We start from the raw sequence: 16,020 nt of genomic DNA, 5'->3' as shown, positions 1-16,020 counted from the left end.
GAGTATTTGCACTATGTACTGTGCTTAACACTAGAATGACTGAGACTTGCCTTCAGTACATACAGTGGAAAGCTGACAAGTGGATACTGTCTACTCATCCCAAGGAAGTGTCCTGTACTTGGGCGACACCTTGTGTCTAGTCAGAGTATTGCAGTTTGAAGAAACACTGGGTTTACCCACCCTAATTCAGTTACATCACATAGATGTCCACGTTACGAATACAACATTATACCATTAAATTCACTAGCAAATCTATAGAACAAAGTGGTTTAAATGGCTTAGGCTACTTGGTTTGAGCCAGTTTACATATTTGCTCTGTCAGTTAGCAGATACTGTTGTCCAGCGTGACTTTATAATCAAAGCTCAGCACGCCGCAGTAAATATTTTCTTCTGGTCAAAGCGTTCGGCCAACTGCTCACTGTCTTTTCACAGCAAGAGGAAGGAGGTGGACATGGTGTACTAACAGCCGAGGGGCAGCAGCCTAAATATCTTTACAAGATTTTGAATTCACTGTGAAACGTTTTCACACTCCTTTATTTCAGAACAAAAGTACTGCTTATTCTAAATTAATATACACATTTGATTTACGCTTATGATAGTACAGAAAATAGCGAACCTAATATTAAAATGACAGCCTTCACTTAACCATTTATCAATATATACTAAAAAAGCAAAAATAAAAGAGAACTGTAGTTTGAAAACAGCAATGTAGTGCAAAGTTTTCCATTTACTTTGCTTGTCAAAATAGCACACATTTTGCAATTTCTAACACAGTTTACCCTACCATGGCCCCAATACGTAATTTAGGGCTCTATTCAAACCATATCGCTGAAGCGTTACAGATTTCGTGGTCAAAATGTAAAGATAATTTCCAATTGAGCCGACATATTACCGTGAATGCCGTCTCTGCCAAAGCAGGAATATTTCCTTAAAAAAAATGTGAATTTGGCTTTTGTGCTGAATTTCCACGATATGGATTGAAAAGAAAGCCCTTAGTTTGAATCTGAAAATACGCCAAGTCATAATTTTACAGAAATAAAGCTATAAAAACATTTTTTAAATGGCATAAAAATCCATTTCAAAACACATGTTAACTTCAAATGAAAGCTTTACATGTATAATACATTCAAGGAGTAATTAAACCAAGTATACCAACTCTCCTATATACCAACTCTCCTATATCCCTCTACTGAACACTAACACTGTAAAAGGCACTGAAGTACTAATATCCCGTTCAAGCGTCTTTATATAAGTTCTGTCACACCTCTAGAGTGACAGCGGGGCCGTTACTAGACCCCTCCAGAGGGGTTTTCTCTGTAGGGCTACCTGGCTCTTTAGCCTCATCCTCATTGCCATCTGCTGCAGCACCTGCTTCTTTCCCTGCCACTAGGGGAGTGCTCTCTACTGCCTCCTTCACCACCTCTGCCCCCTGCTGGGTGGCTGTGGTAGCGCTGGCAGGCTGCTCTGCTTTGGTCTCGTTGACGACCTGGATGGAGTCAGCTGCTGCAGCTGGGGCGGTGGCTGGCTGCTTCACTTCCCCGTTCTGAATAGGAAACGATCCCTCCACGGCGTCATACAGAAACTGGTACTGCTCCTGACAGGGTGACACACACAGGGACAGACAGACAGCGGTGAGAGAGAGAACCATACCAACACTCACCCTTCTAGGGACAATCCTCATTGAGACCGTGGCTGAACTAGATGATAAGCTACCTTGGAACAGAAACGAACAGATAGTCCTAATGCATGTTGCATTTGACACATTTACGACCTTGTACATCATACCTACAATACAATTTGGAAATGTGCAACAGTATTTGTTCAGACCAGGGTACAGTAGGCCAACATGTGTCCTACTTACCAGGCTGTGAATCATGCCTTGCCTCTCCTTGCGCAGAGCCTTGGCCACCTGGAACACGTCAACCAGTTTCTCTGTCTCGGCACTGTCCATGATGTTCCACAACGCACAGAAGACCCCGGAGCGAGACGAGCCATCACTGTGAGAAGTTGGAGGGATGGAGGGCATTGACTCAGTAAAGAGTAGGGCATTGACTCAGTAAAGAGTAGGGCATTGACTCAGTAAAGAGTAGGGCATTGACTCAGTAAAGAGTAGGGCATTGACTCAGTAAAGAGTAGGGCATTGACTCAGTAAAGAGTAGGGCATTGACTCTGTAAAGAGTAGGGCATTGACTCTGTAAAGAGTAGGGCATTGACTCTGTAAAGAGTAGGGCATTGACTCTGTAAAGAGTAGGGCATTGACTCTGTAAAGAGTAGGGCATTGACTCTGTAAAGAGTAGGGCATTGACTCTGTAAAGAGTAGGGCATTGACTCTGTAAAGAGTAGGGCATTGACTCTGTAAAGAGTAGGGCATTGACTCTGTAAAGAGTAGGGCAATTACTCAGTAAAGAGTAGGGCAATGACTCCGTAAAGAGTAGGGTTTTGATTCAGTAAAGAGTAGGGTTTTGATTCAGTAAAGAGTACGGTTTTTACAAATCCAGATGCCTCCAAGAGCAGGCAGATATGTAAACGATGTCTAGAATGGCTCTGAGACTGTGACTCACTTGCAGTGGACCACAACAGGCAGGATCCTCTCTGCCTTGCTGTTGCCATAGCCACAGGTCTGCTTGATGTTCTTGATCATGTCCATCAAATCCTGAGGCTTCTCTGGGAGTTCTCGTCCCGCCCACTTCAGGAACTGGTACTGTTTCACCTGCCTACTGTCTTTCCTCTGTAAGGACAGGATGGGTTTTTTTTTCTTTCTTTTTCAAATCACATTTTATTGGTCACATGCGTGGAATACTATACTATAGGTGTAGACATTACAGTGAAAAGCTTACTTGAGAGCCCATTCCCAACAGTAAGACAAATATTTGCTCAATAAAAAAGGAAATAGTAACACAACACAAACAATAACGAGGCTGTATATAAGGAGTACCAGTACTGAGTACTGGGGCGGCAGGGTAGCCTAGTGGTTAGAGCGTTGGACCGGAAGGTTGCAAGTTCAAACCCCTGAGCTGACACGGTACAAATCTGTCGTTCTGCCCCTGAACAGGCAGTTAACCCACTGTTCCCAGGCCGTCATTGAAAACAAGAATTTGTTCTTAACTGACTTGCCTAGTTAAATAAAGGTAAAATAAAAATGTCCAGGGGTACGAGGTATATGGGTTTCACCAAGTCGAGTTCAGGTTCACTTTATTTACCTTTCATAATACTTTCCATGGTCTTTCTTGGATTCAAAGGCCAATATTAAAACAGTGACAAAGTTGACACAAACACATTTTAGTTCTGAATGAAGATACTTTTTTTTTAAGTTGGAGGAGAGATATCACATTGTCTGCCATACATAAGTGGGAACAGCCCCCAGACGTTCCCTACGGTTAGTTACCAGTTCAGTTACCTTAGGGTGACGGATTTGGAGACTGCGAGTGGTGTATGCTGGGAGGGTGTCTGTGGCCTTCAACTCCACCTCGATGTCCCTGAAGGTTTTCTTTTCCTCTCCCCAGTACGCTGAACAGAACTCCTACGCATGCAGAGAAAAACACAGACTAACTCAAACAATACATCCACACAATGCATTAGAATAGCACTGCTGTATAACATAGGTTCTTAGACCCCCACCCCCACCCCCTTGTTTTGGGACCCACCTGGTCTCCTTCTGTGAGGTCTGACAGCATGACGATGGTATTGACCTTCTTCTGGAAGACCATCTGCCAGAAGTCTCCTGTGGTGTCGGCTAGAGGACCCTGGGCTGCTATCAGACTCCTCTGACACCAGTAACCCTAAGCGAGATGAACATACTTTAAATGGTTCACGGGATTCAATTCCATTTTGAGTGAAAATAATTTTGAGTGAGATCCATTTTTGTCTCACATCAATAATCTTGTGTCTGTTAAATTACTTAAAATTTCTCAAATGTAAAATGTGGTATGTACATCTATCTGTGTGGCGTTGATGTATTTGGTGGACTCCTCGTCCTCTTCGTCAGAAGAGTCATCATCATCGTCATCGTCGTCCTGGTCATGGCTGCTCTCGTCCTCGAGCTTCACCAGAACCCTGTTGTAGTCGTCTGATTGGAATGGTTTCACATACCAGTCAGTTTTAGGAAGGGAAACCTATCTGAGGAACTCTTCAAGGAAGACTTCTTAAAGTGAAACTGAAAGTGTTTTAGCAACATGAAATCGTACTACATTCAGTTCATATACACCCCAAGGAAGAATGACATCTTTTTTAAAAAACATGGTCATTTTCAAATTTTCATAAGTTCATAGAATGTTTGGGATTGACATACAGTAAGACATTTTTGTGAAGATTTTATGGAAATATAGAGTGAGAAAGCGGGCCCTACTTTTGGACAATTAATAGAACTAAACTAAATGATACTGTGCTGATTTGGCTGAATGCTGTACTCACATGGAATAACAGAAGAGGAGCGGTTTTTCTTCTTGTTCTCCTCGTTGATCCCTGTGTTGAATGTCCGCCAGTTCTTGTACCGTGGAAGTCTCTACATCACAGAACGGTCACAGAAAACTAGTGGAAGTCTCTACATCACAGAACGGTCACAGAAAACTACTTGAAGTCTCTACATCACAGAACGGTCACAGAAAACTAGTGGAAGTCTCTACATCACAGAACGGTCACAGAAAACTAGTGGAAGTCTCTACATCACAGAACGGTCACAGAAAACTACTTGAAGTCTCTACATCACAGAACGGTCACAGAAAACTAGTGGAAGTCTCTACATCACAGAACGGTCACAGAAAACTAGTGGAAGTCTCTACATCACAGAACGGTCACAGATAACTAGTGGAAGTCTCTACATCACAGAACGGTCACAGAAAACTAGTGGAAGTCTCTACATCACAGAACGGTCACAGAAAACTAGTGGAAGTCTCTACATCACAGAACGGTCACAGAAAACTAGTGGAAGTCTCTACATCACAGAACGGTCACAGAAAACTAGTGGAAGTCTCTACATCACAGAACGGTCACAGAAAACTAGTGGAAGTCTCTACATCACAGAACGGTCACAGAAAACTAGTGGAAGTCTCTACATCACAGAACGGTCACAGAAAACTAGTGGAAGTCTCTACATCACAGAACGGTCACAGAAAACTAGTGGAAGTCTCTACATCACAGAACGGTCACAGAAAACTAGTGGAAGTCTCTACATCACAGAACGGTCACAGAAAACTAGTGGAAGTCTCTACATCACAGAACGGTCACAGAAAACTAGTGGAAGTCTCTACATCACAGAACGGTCACAGAAAACTAGTGGAAGTCTCTACATCACAGAACGGTCACAGAAAACTAGTGGAAGTCTCTACATCACAGAACGGTCACAGAAAACTAGTGGAAGTACTCTGATAATTTATTTTATTATTTATTACATAGGAAAGACGGGAATGGAACAATGGATGGAAGAAGGGAAGAAATGACAGAGGAAAGAAATGACAGAGGGAAGCAAGAATGGATGAAGGGACAGGAAGTAATAGATGAAGGGACAGGAAGTAATAACAGAAGGAATAAGTGAATAAGTTAGACTGACCTGGAACTCTGCCTCCAGCAGAGTAGGCTCGTTACCGGGGTCTCTCTGTTTGAGTGTGCCCAGTGTTGGGTGCAGCTCTGCCAGGGAGATCTCTGTCTCTCCAAACTGGTTGTGTTCTATCAGAGCCTGATGGATCAGGATGTACTGAGCCTGACCGGACACACAGGTTGATACACACATTAATACTTAATAATACACACATTAATACATAATAATACACACAATAATACACACCTTAATACGTAATAATGCACACAGTTTAACACACATTAATACTTAATAATACACACAATAATACACACCTTAATACGTAATAATGCACACAGTTTAACACACATTAATACTTAATAATACACACAATAATACACACCTTAATACGTAATAATACACACAGGTTAACATACATTAATACTTAATAATACACACATTAATATTAATACACAATAATACACACATTAATACACACCTTAATACGTAATAATACACACAGGTTAACACACATTAATACATAATAATACACACATTAATACTTAATAATACACACAGGTTAATAAACACATTAATACTTAATAATACACACAGGTTAATACACACATTAATACTTAATAATACACACAGGTTAATACACACATTAATACTTAATAATACACACAGGTTAATATACACATTAATACGTAATAATACACACAGGTTAATACACACATGAATACTTAATAATACACAGGTTAATATACACATGAATACTTAATAATACACACAGGTTAATATACATATCATAGTCTAATGGATATAAACTCTTAGTCTAATGTGATGACAACCTACCTCTACTTGAACCATGAGGCATCTCTGGCGTCGTAGCTTGACCACGTATCCGTAGATGTCCACTCTGCCCTCAGCCTCCAGCCCCTCCATCATGGCATCAATGCCCATGTAGGTGCCTGTTCTCCCCACTCCAGCGCTGCACAAAGTAGTATGGTCAAATTATGAACAATCACACACAAATATCTCATTCTGGACACAAAAACTCCCAACAGTAATAGAAAAATGGCAAAAAAAACATTTTGAATAAAGAGAGGTCAACAAATATAAAGTACAATCCTGTGTGTGTGTGTGTGTGTGTGTGTGTGTGTGTGTGTGTGTGTGTGTGTGTGTGTGTGTGTGTGTGTGTGTGTGTGTGTGTGTGTGTGTGTGTGTGTGTGTGTGTGTGTGGTTTTCTACCTGCAGTGGATGACTATGGGTCCACTGAAGAGGTTCTTGAAGGCGTTGACGCGTCGCCTCAGCTTCAGCAGGAGGTGTGGCTCTCCCGGCACGCCGTGGTCTGGCCAGCTGGTGAACTGGATGTGGGTCACCTCCCTCTCTGCACTCTTCTCCCTCTTCTACACACACACACACACACACACACACACACACACCACACGTACATACAGGTGTAGGATCTTAATTTGACCAGTTTCTCACAGCAGGAAAATAATCCTGCAGTAACAGGAAATCTGAATTATGGTGTGGAATATAATTAATGGACATTTTTGTAGGGATTGGTGTATTTTTTGTTAGGGCAAATTAAGTCTGACATTTTAAAGTGGAAATTACAAACTTTAAAAGCCTTTTTAAAACTCAAATACAGGTTTGCATTTCCTGCAACAACAGGGTGATCAAATGAAGATCCTACATCTGTATAGAGGTGCATGGGGTGACCAGCCAACTTCATACCATTTGTATCTTAATCCTAATCAGACATTCAGTGACTTTGATATATAATTTTAGTTTAGTTTTGGCAGTTTATCAAGAGAGTGTTTGTTTTACCGTGTTTGTGTATTTAAAAATAACAGATATCGCTGTATTAACCCTGTGAATATTGACTCACGTTGGTCAAGCTGAGGTGACGGATGATGTAATCGGGACAGTGCTCTTCTCTGTTCAGCTTCACAACAAACCCCTCAAAGATCTCCACCTCCCTTTCAGGAGACGGCCAGTACTGGGCACACTTGTTCTACAGGGGGAAAACAACACAGAAACAGGTAAATGCCAGTTAAATGTCATAGGAAAATATCTTCAGAGGACGAGCTGTCTTTTCCTGTTGTTCTGGTTTGAGCCGTGGGTGTAATCGAAAGGAAGCTCTGCTTTGCAAACCCGAGCAACATGCACACAAACGTGTTAAGCGTACAAACAGAACCGTTTTACTGTTATTTGCTTACCCTGCTACTCTCCTCACAACGTGTTACCATGACGATGATAGAGGACTGTTGCTCCCAAACCATCCTCCAGAAATCCCCCACTGTCTCTTCCTTGGGACCTACCACACACACACACACACACACACACACACACACACACACACACACACACACACACACACACACACACACACACACACACACACACACACACACACACACACACACACACACACACACACACACACACACACACACACACACACACACACGCACAACGTTGCAGAATAAAGACGCAAGGCCAACACAACACTACACGATTCAGTGTGTAAAGATAATCATCAGTAAAAACAGCCCTTAACCTTGAGCTGCGATGTACTTCTTAGACTCCTTGAAACCCTGTAACGAAAGACAATTTGGCACAGCACACAATAGGTACAAAATAAGTTGGTATCATTACTAATTACTATGTATAGTAATCACTATATATTTACTATTTTACCATGTAGGTAAATTATGAGATAACATGAATGTTAAAAGCAAATAACCAAACAAGTGTTCCTTACGTCGATGAAGCTGGCGTTGATGTAGTCACAGCCAGTCTCTCCATTACCACTGGTCAGCTGGACACGGTTGTAGTCGTCTGATTGGACCGAGACATAAGGAAATAACATCACTGATCTGAGAGGAGCAGTGTTCATATAGGATCAGGTGTTCTGCCTTCAGACATCAGTGTTCTGCCTTCAGACATCAGGGTTCATATAGGATAATGTGTTCTGCCTTCAGACAGCAGGGTTCTGCCTTGGGACAACAGTGTTCATATAGGATAATGTGTTCTGCCTTCAGACAGCAGGGTTCATATAGGATAATGTGTTCTGCCTTCAGACATCAGTGTTCTGCCTTGAGACAGCAGTGTTCATATAGGATAATGTGTTCTGCCTTGAGACAGCAGTGTTCATATAGGATCATGTGTTCTGCCTTCAGACAGCAGGGTTCATATAGGATAATGTGTTCTGCCTTCAGACAGCAGGGTTCATATATGATAATGTGTTCTGCCTTGTGACAGCAGTGTTCATATAGGATAATGTGTTCTGCCTTCAGACAGCAGTGTTCATATAGGATAATGTGTTCTGCCTTGGGACAGCAGTGTTCATATAGGATAATGTGTTCTGCCTTCAGACAGCAGGGTTCATATAGGATAATGTGTTCTGCCTTGGGACAGCAGTGTTCATATAGGATAATGTGTTCTGCCTTGTGACAGCAGTGTTCATATAGGATAATGTGTTCTGCCTTGGGACAGCAGTGTTCATATAGGATAATGTGTTCTGCCTTCAGACAGCAGGGTTCATATAGGATAATGTGTTCTGCCTTCAGACAGCAGTGTTCTGCCTTGGGACAGCAGGGTTCATATAGGATAATGTGTTCTGCCTTGGGACAGCAGTGTTCATATAGGATAATGTGTTCTGCCTTCAGACAGCAGGGTTCATATAGGATAATGTGTTCTGCCTTGGGACAGCAGTGTTCATATAGGATAATGTGTTCTGCCTTGGGACAGCAGTGTTCATATAGGATAATGTGTTCTGCCTTCAGACAGCAGTGTTCATATAGGATAATGTGTTCTGCCTTGGGACAGCAGTGTTCATATAGGATAATGTGTTCTGCCTTGGGACAGCAGTGTTCATATAGGATAATGTGTTCTACCTTGGGACAGCAGTGTTCACATAGGACCACTTACATGGGAGGATGTCTACGTAGCGGTTCTTGGGCTGGTTGCAGGACTTCTTGGCCTCTCTGACCGTGTTGCGGCTGAAGATCCTGGGGATGCTCTGTAGGGAGAGATGGGATCTGTGAGCTGAATGGTGGAATCACTGGAGCTGAGGTTAGGTGTCTGGGAAACATACAGTAAGTATCTGCCCATAAATAGACTCAACACGTCACGAAAGAAACAGTAAATCCAGAGTCATTTACCATTTGATTTCTAACCTTCCTTTGTTTGTGTCTTTTCCTAAGTGTCTGAGACTGCTGATTGGCCAGGAGGTTGTGGGATTCTAACATTCACCTGAAACTCCTGAAGGAAAAGACGTCCCTCATCTGCGATTTTCCTCTTGTAGGCGTCCAGAAGCACCTCAGATCCGATTGGCTCCACGTTCAGCAGGTTCTCCTCATCACCTAGGAAACACCAATCAATGACAACCCCAACATACAGGAACAGGAAGAGATTGTATATTTTTGAAAGGTTTTAATGCAGAGAGTTCAAAGGGTAGAAGAGTCTATAGTCTTTGCAACAGTCATAGGACATCTACTCATTCAATTGATGGAGTTCAGCAAGCGTGTGTCTCTATGCACTTAAAGTAGATGGCTCTGTTTAAGAGCGTCTCAATCTGATCAAATTGGAAGAAATATTCACTTACTTGGCTGAATCAGCTCAATCTGTTCATCATTGTTGCTGTGGAACAAACAGTAATATCAGAGGATAGCAGATCTACTGTCCTGTACCGTATAATCTAAAGCACTAAATAGCCAAACTAGAATGGATCTAACAAAGCTACTACTTACACAGCTACCTCTTCAAATACAATCTGAAGGTAATCTGAAGCCTACTGTAGCATTTAGAGACTTCCTGTCAGACAGGAACTGACTAAATACTCACTTGGACTTCTTGCGCTGCAGGATGTAGATCTTGTAGAGAACGAAGATGAGAGCCAGAGATGTCAGGATGATGAGGAACACAAGGAACCCAATCACAGCTTTGTCATTGTCTGAAAACAGATGAGAAGAGTGGTAAAGGGACATTTACTCAACAATGTAAAAGCAACACTGAATGCTGTTTAGCCTACCATGAATGGAGGGAGGAGGAGGGATAAACAGCTACTTGTTCATACAGTTCATCAAAGTCATATTATTTTATAAATTGGAGTCAGAGAAAAGTAATATTCCTACAAAGTGTATCATTTCAATCAGTCCGACTTGAGTATATTTATTGCAGGCTTCTGCGTAAGATTCTGGAAATGTAAAACTACTTACAGCGAGTAGTAATGTGTGTTTCTATTGGTTTACTCTTGTATTTCCCATTGTATGTAACGATCTGAAAAAAGAAGACATTCATGTATGATCCTTCCATCACAATAGTTCCTGGTCCCCACATACCCACTGGGTTAACAGGAACGCACAATAATCAAGCCAATACTCTCGTTAATGATCATCCTGACTATGTAAACACATTACCTGAGAGACATACTGGTGAAACACTATTTCTACATCTTCTGTTTAACTCATCTACATACAGTACATAGAGCATTTCATTCAGCAGTATCTAATGCCACCATATATTACAGCATAGTCAATACATTAGGTTTTACTGTATGAATGTTGAATAACGTACCTGAACTGTGTAGTCTGTTAAATAGCCGAGGTCCGCAAATGTAAAATTGCATTTTTTTTTGTTTTGTGGTTTTGTCTCAGACCCAGTGATCGTTGCAATGTACCACTTCTCTTTTCCCTTCCACTGAACTGGCTTTAATTCCTCACATATAATGGTAAAAGCATTGTTCTGAGTATAAGTCACACTCGTTTTCCCCCCCACCTCATCAGGTACTGTCAAACACAAACATAGGCAACAGATTACATTATGGTCATCCTGTTCACAGATCCCAACAGATGTGAAGCAGTTATTTCAAAGAGGCCTGTTGTAAACTGCATTCTTCCACTTCATTTTCTATGATCATTTACTACGGTTCAGAAACATTTTTACTCAGCACCCTTCACTTCAACATCTGCATCGTGGAAAGATTGCTGCAGTATGTTAAAAATCATATATATATATTGTGAATTAAATGATATATGCAACGTATGTCACACTTACCTCCAGGTGCAGTTAGGATTGTCTCAGACACTTTTTTGAGTGTATCGTAGCTCATGTCTTTGTACCTTGGCTCAATTGAACAGATATAATTTGTGAATGGCTGCAATTGATTAAAATCATAATGTAATTCATCCGTGGTGTAACAATCTGAAAAATGGATGAAAAAGGAGTCAAAGCTTGATCTGTAATTCTTATCAGTTTGTTGTTTGTTTTAAATATATATATATAAATGATCTCATCTCCCACCTGAGGCAACTGCTTGTTCGACAAGCTGCCAGGGACATACAATTGTAAAGGCAACCACATCTTTAGGAAAACATACATGCCTGTGTTTTCCATAGGGACTTATCATTAAAATAAGGTTAATTTGTTTGGTGGGTAAAATAATTACTTAAAATGTCTCTGAAAATTGTAGCTTACCTTTAACTTCAGTCTCAATTCTACAGGAAACGCAGGAGTGAAATAGCTGAGTATTTCTGGGGCAGTTAATGCTGTTATTGGTCCATTTAAGGCTTATGGAGGTGTTTGTGTTTGTAGACGTTTTGGTAATGTCCACTTCTACAGAGTGAAATATAAGAATAATATGATCATAGTGATACTGAAATAAATGCATGTTATGTCTTGTTATAGACTATTTTCAGTATTCAAATGTTTAAGTCGAGGGAGAGTTTATATTAAAAAACGTTTGTATAATAACTTACCACATTTGATTTCAACGTCAATGGACTTGGTACTGATGACTTTACTGTTGTGAGTAATCTTTCCACTACAGTTGTATTTCTGAAAGGGTTCCAAATCAGTCAAGTTGATAGACCCGCTGTTTCCTGGGACAAAAACAAGAATATTACTGATTCCTTTGAAAAAATAAATTGTTATCATATGTAAATTCATATGAAATGTGGAAACATTATTTTTACCTTCACAGGTATAATGAATGTCCAGATCTTTAGGGCCACAGTTTTTTGGCTTGTTTTTCCATACTATTTCAACAGGGAGTACGTTTTTGTATTCCAGATTGGGAGAGTGTTCGACTGTAGAATACTCTGTTTCAAAATAGGAAAGATTTAATTATAGCCATGCACAAAAGAGACAAAATAGTGATACTGGTTAACAAATGATGGTTTATCAGCAGCCGTGTACAATGTGGCCACAGCCTTTGATATTTGACTTCATTAGGATCTCTTTTAGTTCTCATTTGGACTAATCTTATAAGAGGATACAGTGCATTTGGAAAGTGTTCAGACACATAACTACAACAGCAACAACTCTTCCAGCAACAACTACAGCATTATTCTCAAATGTATTAAATAAATACAAATCCTGACCAATCTACAAACAATACCCCATAATGACAAAGCGAAAACAAGTTTTTATAAATGTTTGCACATTAATTATAAGTATTCAGACCCTTTGCTATGAGACTCGAAATTGAGCTCAGGTGCATCCTGTTTCCATTGATCATCCTTGAGATGTTTCTACAACTTGATTGGAGTCCACCTGTGGTAAATTCAATTGATTGGACATGATTTGGAAAGGCACACACCTGTCTATATAAGGTCCTACAGTTGACAGTGCATGTCAGAGCAAAAACCAAGCCATGAGGTTAAAGGAATTGTCCTTAGAGCTCCGAGACAGGATTGTGTCGAGGCACAGATCTGGGGAAGGGTACTAAAACATTTCTGCAGCATTGAAGGTCCCCAAGAACACAGTGGCCTCCATCATTCTTAAATGGAAGAAGTTTGGAACCACCAAGATTCCAAGAGCTGGCCGCCCGGGGTAGAAAGACCTTGGTCAGAGAGGTGACCAAGAACCTGATGGTCACTATGACAGAGTTCTAGAGTTCCTCTGTGGAGATGGGAGAACCTTCCAGAAGGACAACCATCTCTGCAGCACTCCACCAATCAGGCCTTTATGGTAGAGTGGCCAGACGGATGCCACTCCTCAGTGAAAGACACATGACAGTCCGCTTGGAGTTTGCCAAAAGCCACCTAAAGGACTCTCAGACCATGAGAAACAAGATTCTCTGGTCTGATGAAACCAAGATTGAACTCTTTGGCCTGAATGACAAGCGTCACATCTGGAAGAAACTAGGCACCATCCCTACGGTGAAACATGTTGGTGGCAGCATCATGCTCTGGGGATGTTTTTCAGCAGCAGGGACTGGGAGACTAGTCGGGATCGAGGGAAAGATTAATGGAGCAAAGTACAGATAGATCCTTGATGAAAACCTGCTCCAGAACGCTCAGGACCTCAAACTGGGGCCGTTGTCCAATAGGACAACGACCCTGAGCACACAGCCAAGACAAAGCAGGAGTGGCTTCGGGACAATGTCCTTGAGTTGCCCAGCCAGAGCCCGGACTTGAACACGATTGACCATCTCTGGAAAGACCTGAAAATAGCTGTGCAGCGACACTCCCCATCCAACCTGACAAAGCTTGAGAGGATCTGCAGAGAAGAATGTGAGAAACTCCCCAAATAAAGGTGTGCCAAGCTTGTAGCGTCATATACTGTACTTTCCGAATGCACTGTACACTGTTGGTCAGGATTGTTTAAATAAAGGATAGCAGGTCATAGTGATTGAGAAATGTCCTTTGCTGTTGAGTAATTCCCGTTTAACATTTGAAATATTTTTCTTTCCGAGTGTTGATAGTAATCTCACCTGCTGTTATGGGTATAGTTTTGCTGATGTTGACACTGCAACCTCCAGGCACAGCTACATTGGTTGTGAAGTTTGTGCAGAAATGTTCCTCTAAAAGCTTAAAACAGTTGTCTTTTTCCCAGGTGATAACAGGACTGTTCCATTCAGCATCACTGATATTCCATTTCGTCACATAACACAAATATCCCGGCTTCGTGTTGGTGGAAAACTCTAGGTCATCTAAATCGTGCAAACATTTGTTAAAGAAAATATAGATTTAAAAAAAAAATTCCAACATGTATTATTTTAGATAAGTATCATAGTCTACAGCTAGTTAACTATAAGTGATTTTACATAATAGTTATTATAAGTAAGTAATTTGTCATTGTATTGAGATTCAACCTAAAAAGATATGTTACTACTAAACACAGTGACTGTTACATCCCACAATTTGTTTTCCTCCAAAGCATTATTTAGGATTTAATAAGGATTATTAGTTCATATGTAATTAACAAATAATACCTTATTAAACAGTGTATGCTCAGTGCCTTTGACATACCCATTTTCTCAGTCCTCAGAGTGCTATTTCTTTGGAGTTCACATTCAGGCTGAATCTTTGTAAAAGTGTAGTTCCTGCAAGGCTTCAATGATACCACAATAGTGGAGTTCACCGTTTGATGATCAACAGTCATGTGTTGTCCTGATTCATCCTGGTACAATATGTTGTATGTGTCGGAGGTTGAGGCCTTTAAGTCAATCTGAAAGCCATAGATGACAGGCGTGACCGTGTATGTACCTATAGTAGATTAAATGAAAAGATTGATCATCATTTATTTATTCAGGTGAACTATCCCTATCATGCACAGTCTTAGAATGCATCTCAAAACAAAGAATTGGAACTCACACTTTGGCGGTGTTGGTTTAGTCTGGCTGCCTGAAAGACGGAACAGACAGGTGAGAATCCACGAGAACAACGTTACATTACAACATCACAACAATCCATTACAACATCACAACGTTACATTACAACATCACAACATTCCATTACAACATCACAACAATCCATTACAACATCACAACATTCCATTACAACATCACAACATTCCATTACAACAGTAGGAGAAACATGATCTACTATCATGGACACAACACAGCATCCCATGGAGGAGAGGCCAACCTGTGGGGATAGCTGTAGTGGAAGTCAGGGTGCTTGCAGGTGAGGTTTGGTTGTGGATGGGTGGAGTGCTTGTAGGCAAAGATGGAGAGGTCGAGTTGTTTGTAGGCAAAGCCTGGGTTTGAGAGGTGGAGTTGTTTGTAGGCAAAGCCTGGGTTTGAGAGGTGGAGGTGTTTGTAGGAAAGGCTTGGGTTTGGTTGTGGGTGCTTGCAGGGTTAGATGTCTGGGTTTGGTTGAGGGTGCTTGCAGGGTAAGAAGTGCTTGTGCTCGAGTCGCCAGTTGCTATAAAATAGAGAACGACACACTTTTGATGTGAGACAGAAACAACACATTTTACAGCATTAACAGACCTATTAACAGACGTTAATGTAGGAGGTATACATTACCGTTGGAAAGGGTAGCTTGGCTTGATGCCTGAGTGAGGATGTTTGAGGTGGGGGTAAGCGAACTGAGTGAAGGTGAGATGGTTGTAGTGGCCGTCGTGGTCGTGGTGTTTGGAAGTAAAGGGCCTGATACAAATCATCTCAGTTAGAGAGAGAAATCACAATAAATAACTAAATAAATAAAAAAATGATGTGATCAGCTCCTGGTAATGGAGCTGATCAACAGATCCAGCATGACTCTATG

At 41.2% G+C, this 16,020-nt stretch overlaps 1 protein-coding gene across 39 annotated transcripts in view; it reads right to left on the bottom strand.

The window, feature by feature from the left end:
- Window positions 1-516: 516 nt before the first annotated feature.
- ptprc (protein tyrosine phosphatase receptor type C) overlaps window positions 517-16,020 on the bottom strand; it is a 98,916-nt gene continuing 83,412 nt past the window's right edge. For 14 of the 39 annotated variants that reach the window (XM_052464233.1, XM_052464257.1, XM_052464246.1 and 11 more), the window contains 29 exons: window positions 15,780-15,902; window positions 15,397-15,675; window positions 15,124-15,153; window positions 14,779-15,015; window positions 14,241-14,459; window positions 12,499-12,624; window positions 12,283-12,405; window positions 12,002-12,139; window positions 11,582-11,728; window positions 11,102-11,313; window positions 10,744-10,804; window positions 10,370-10,478; window positions 10,131-10,165; window positions 9,779-9,888; window positions 9,455-9,545; window positions 8,286-8,362; window positions 8,082-8,118; window positions 7,741-7,838; window positions 7,410-7,535; window positions 6,764-6,921; window positions 6,368-6,503; window positions 5,546-5,695; window positions 4,411-4,501; window positions 3,933-4,066; window positions 3,645-3,779; window positions 3,398-3,520; window positions 2,562-2,728; window positions 1,862-1,997; window positions 517-1,594 (listed from right to left, as the gene is read on the bottom strand). In XM_052464233.1, the coding sequence (XP_052320193.1) occupies window positions 1,259-1,594; window positions 1,862-1,997; window positions 2,562-2,728; window positions 3,398-3,520; window positions 3,645-3,779; window positions 3,933-4,066; window positions 4,411-4,501; window positions 5,546-5,695; window positions 6,368-6,503; window positions 6,764-6,921; window positions 7,410-7,535; window positions 7,741-7,838; window positions 8,082-8,118; window positions 8,286-8,362; window positions 9,455-9,545; window positions 9,779-9,888; window positions 10,131-10,165; window positions 10,370-10,478; window positions 10,744-10,804; window positions 11,102-11,313; window positions 11,582-11,728; window positions 12,002-12,139; window positions 12,283-12,405; window positions 12,499-12,624; window positions 14,241-14,459; window positions 14,779-15,015; window positions 15,124-15,153; window positions 15,397-15,675; window positions 15,780-15,902 (3,944 nt within the window). In that variant the 3' untranslated portion in view covers window positions 517-1,258. The remainder of the gene's footprint in view (window positions 1,595-1,861; window positions 1,998-2,561; window positions 2,729-3,397; window positions 3,521-3,644; window positions 3,780-3,932; window positions 4,067-4,410; window positions 4,502-5,545; window positions 5,696-6,367; window positions 6,504-6,763; window positions 6,922-7,409; window positions 7,536-7,740; window positions 7,839-8,081; window positions 8,119-8,285; window positions 8,363-9,454; window positions 9,546-9,778; window positions 9,889-10,130; window positions 10,166-10,369; window positions 10,479-10,743; window positions 10,805-11,101; window positions 11,314-11,581; window positions 11,729-12,001; window positions 12,140-12,282; window positions 12,406-12,498; window positions 12,625-14,240; window positions 14,460-14,778; window positions 15,016-15,123; window positions 15,154-15,396; window positions 15,676-15,779; window positions 15,903-16,020) is intronic. The other 25 variants (XM_052464273.1, XM_052464307.1, XM_052464320.1 and 22 more) reach the window with 10 other exon arrangements.

The sequence above is a fragment of the Oncorhynchus keta genome, chromosome 1 (genome assembly GCF_023373465.1).
Source record: "Oncorhynchus keta strain PuntledgeMale-10-30-2019 chromosome 1, Oket_V2, whole genome shotgun sequence".
Taxonomy (NCBI): Eukaryota; Metazoa; Chordata; class Actinopteri; order Salmoniformes; family Salmonidae; genus Oncorhynchus; species Oncorhynchus keta.
The sequence above is the reverse complement of the archived record's forward strand: the minus strand, read 5'-3'. Positions and strand labels throughout refer to the sequence as shown.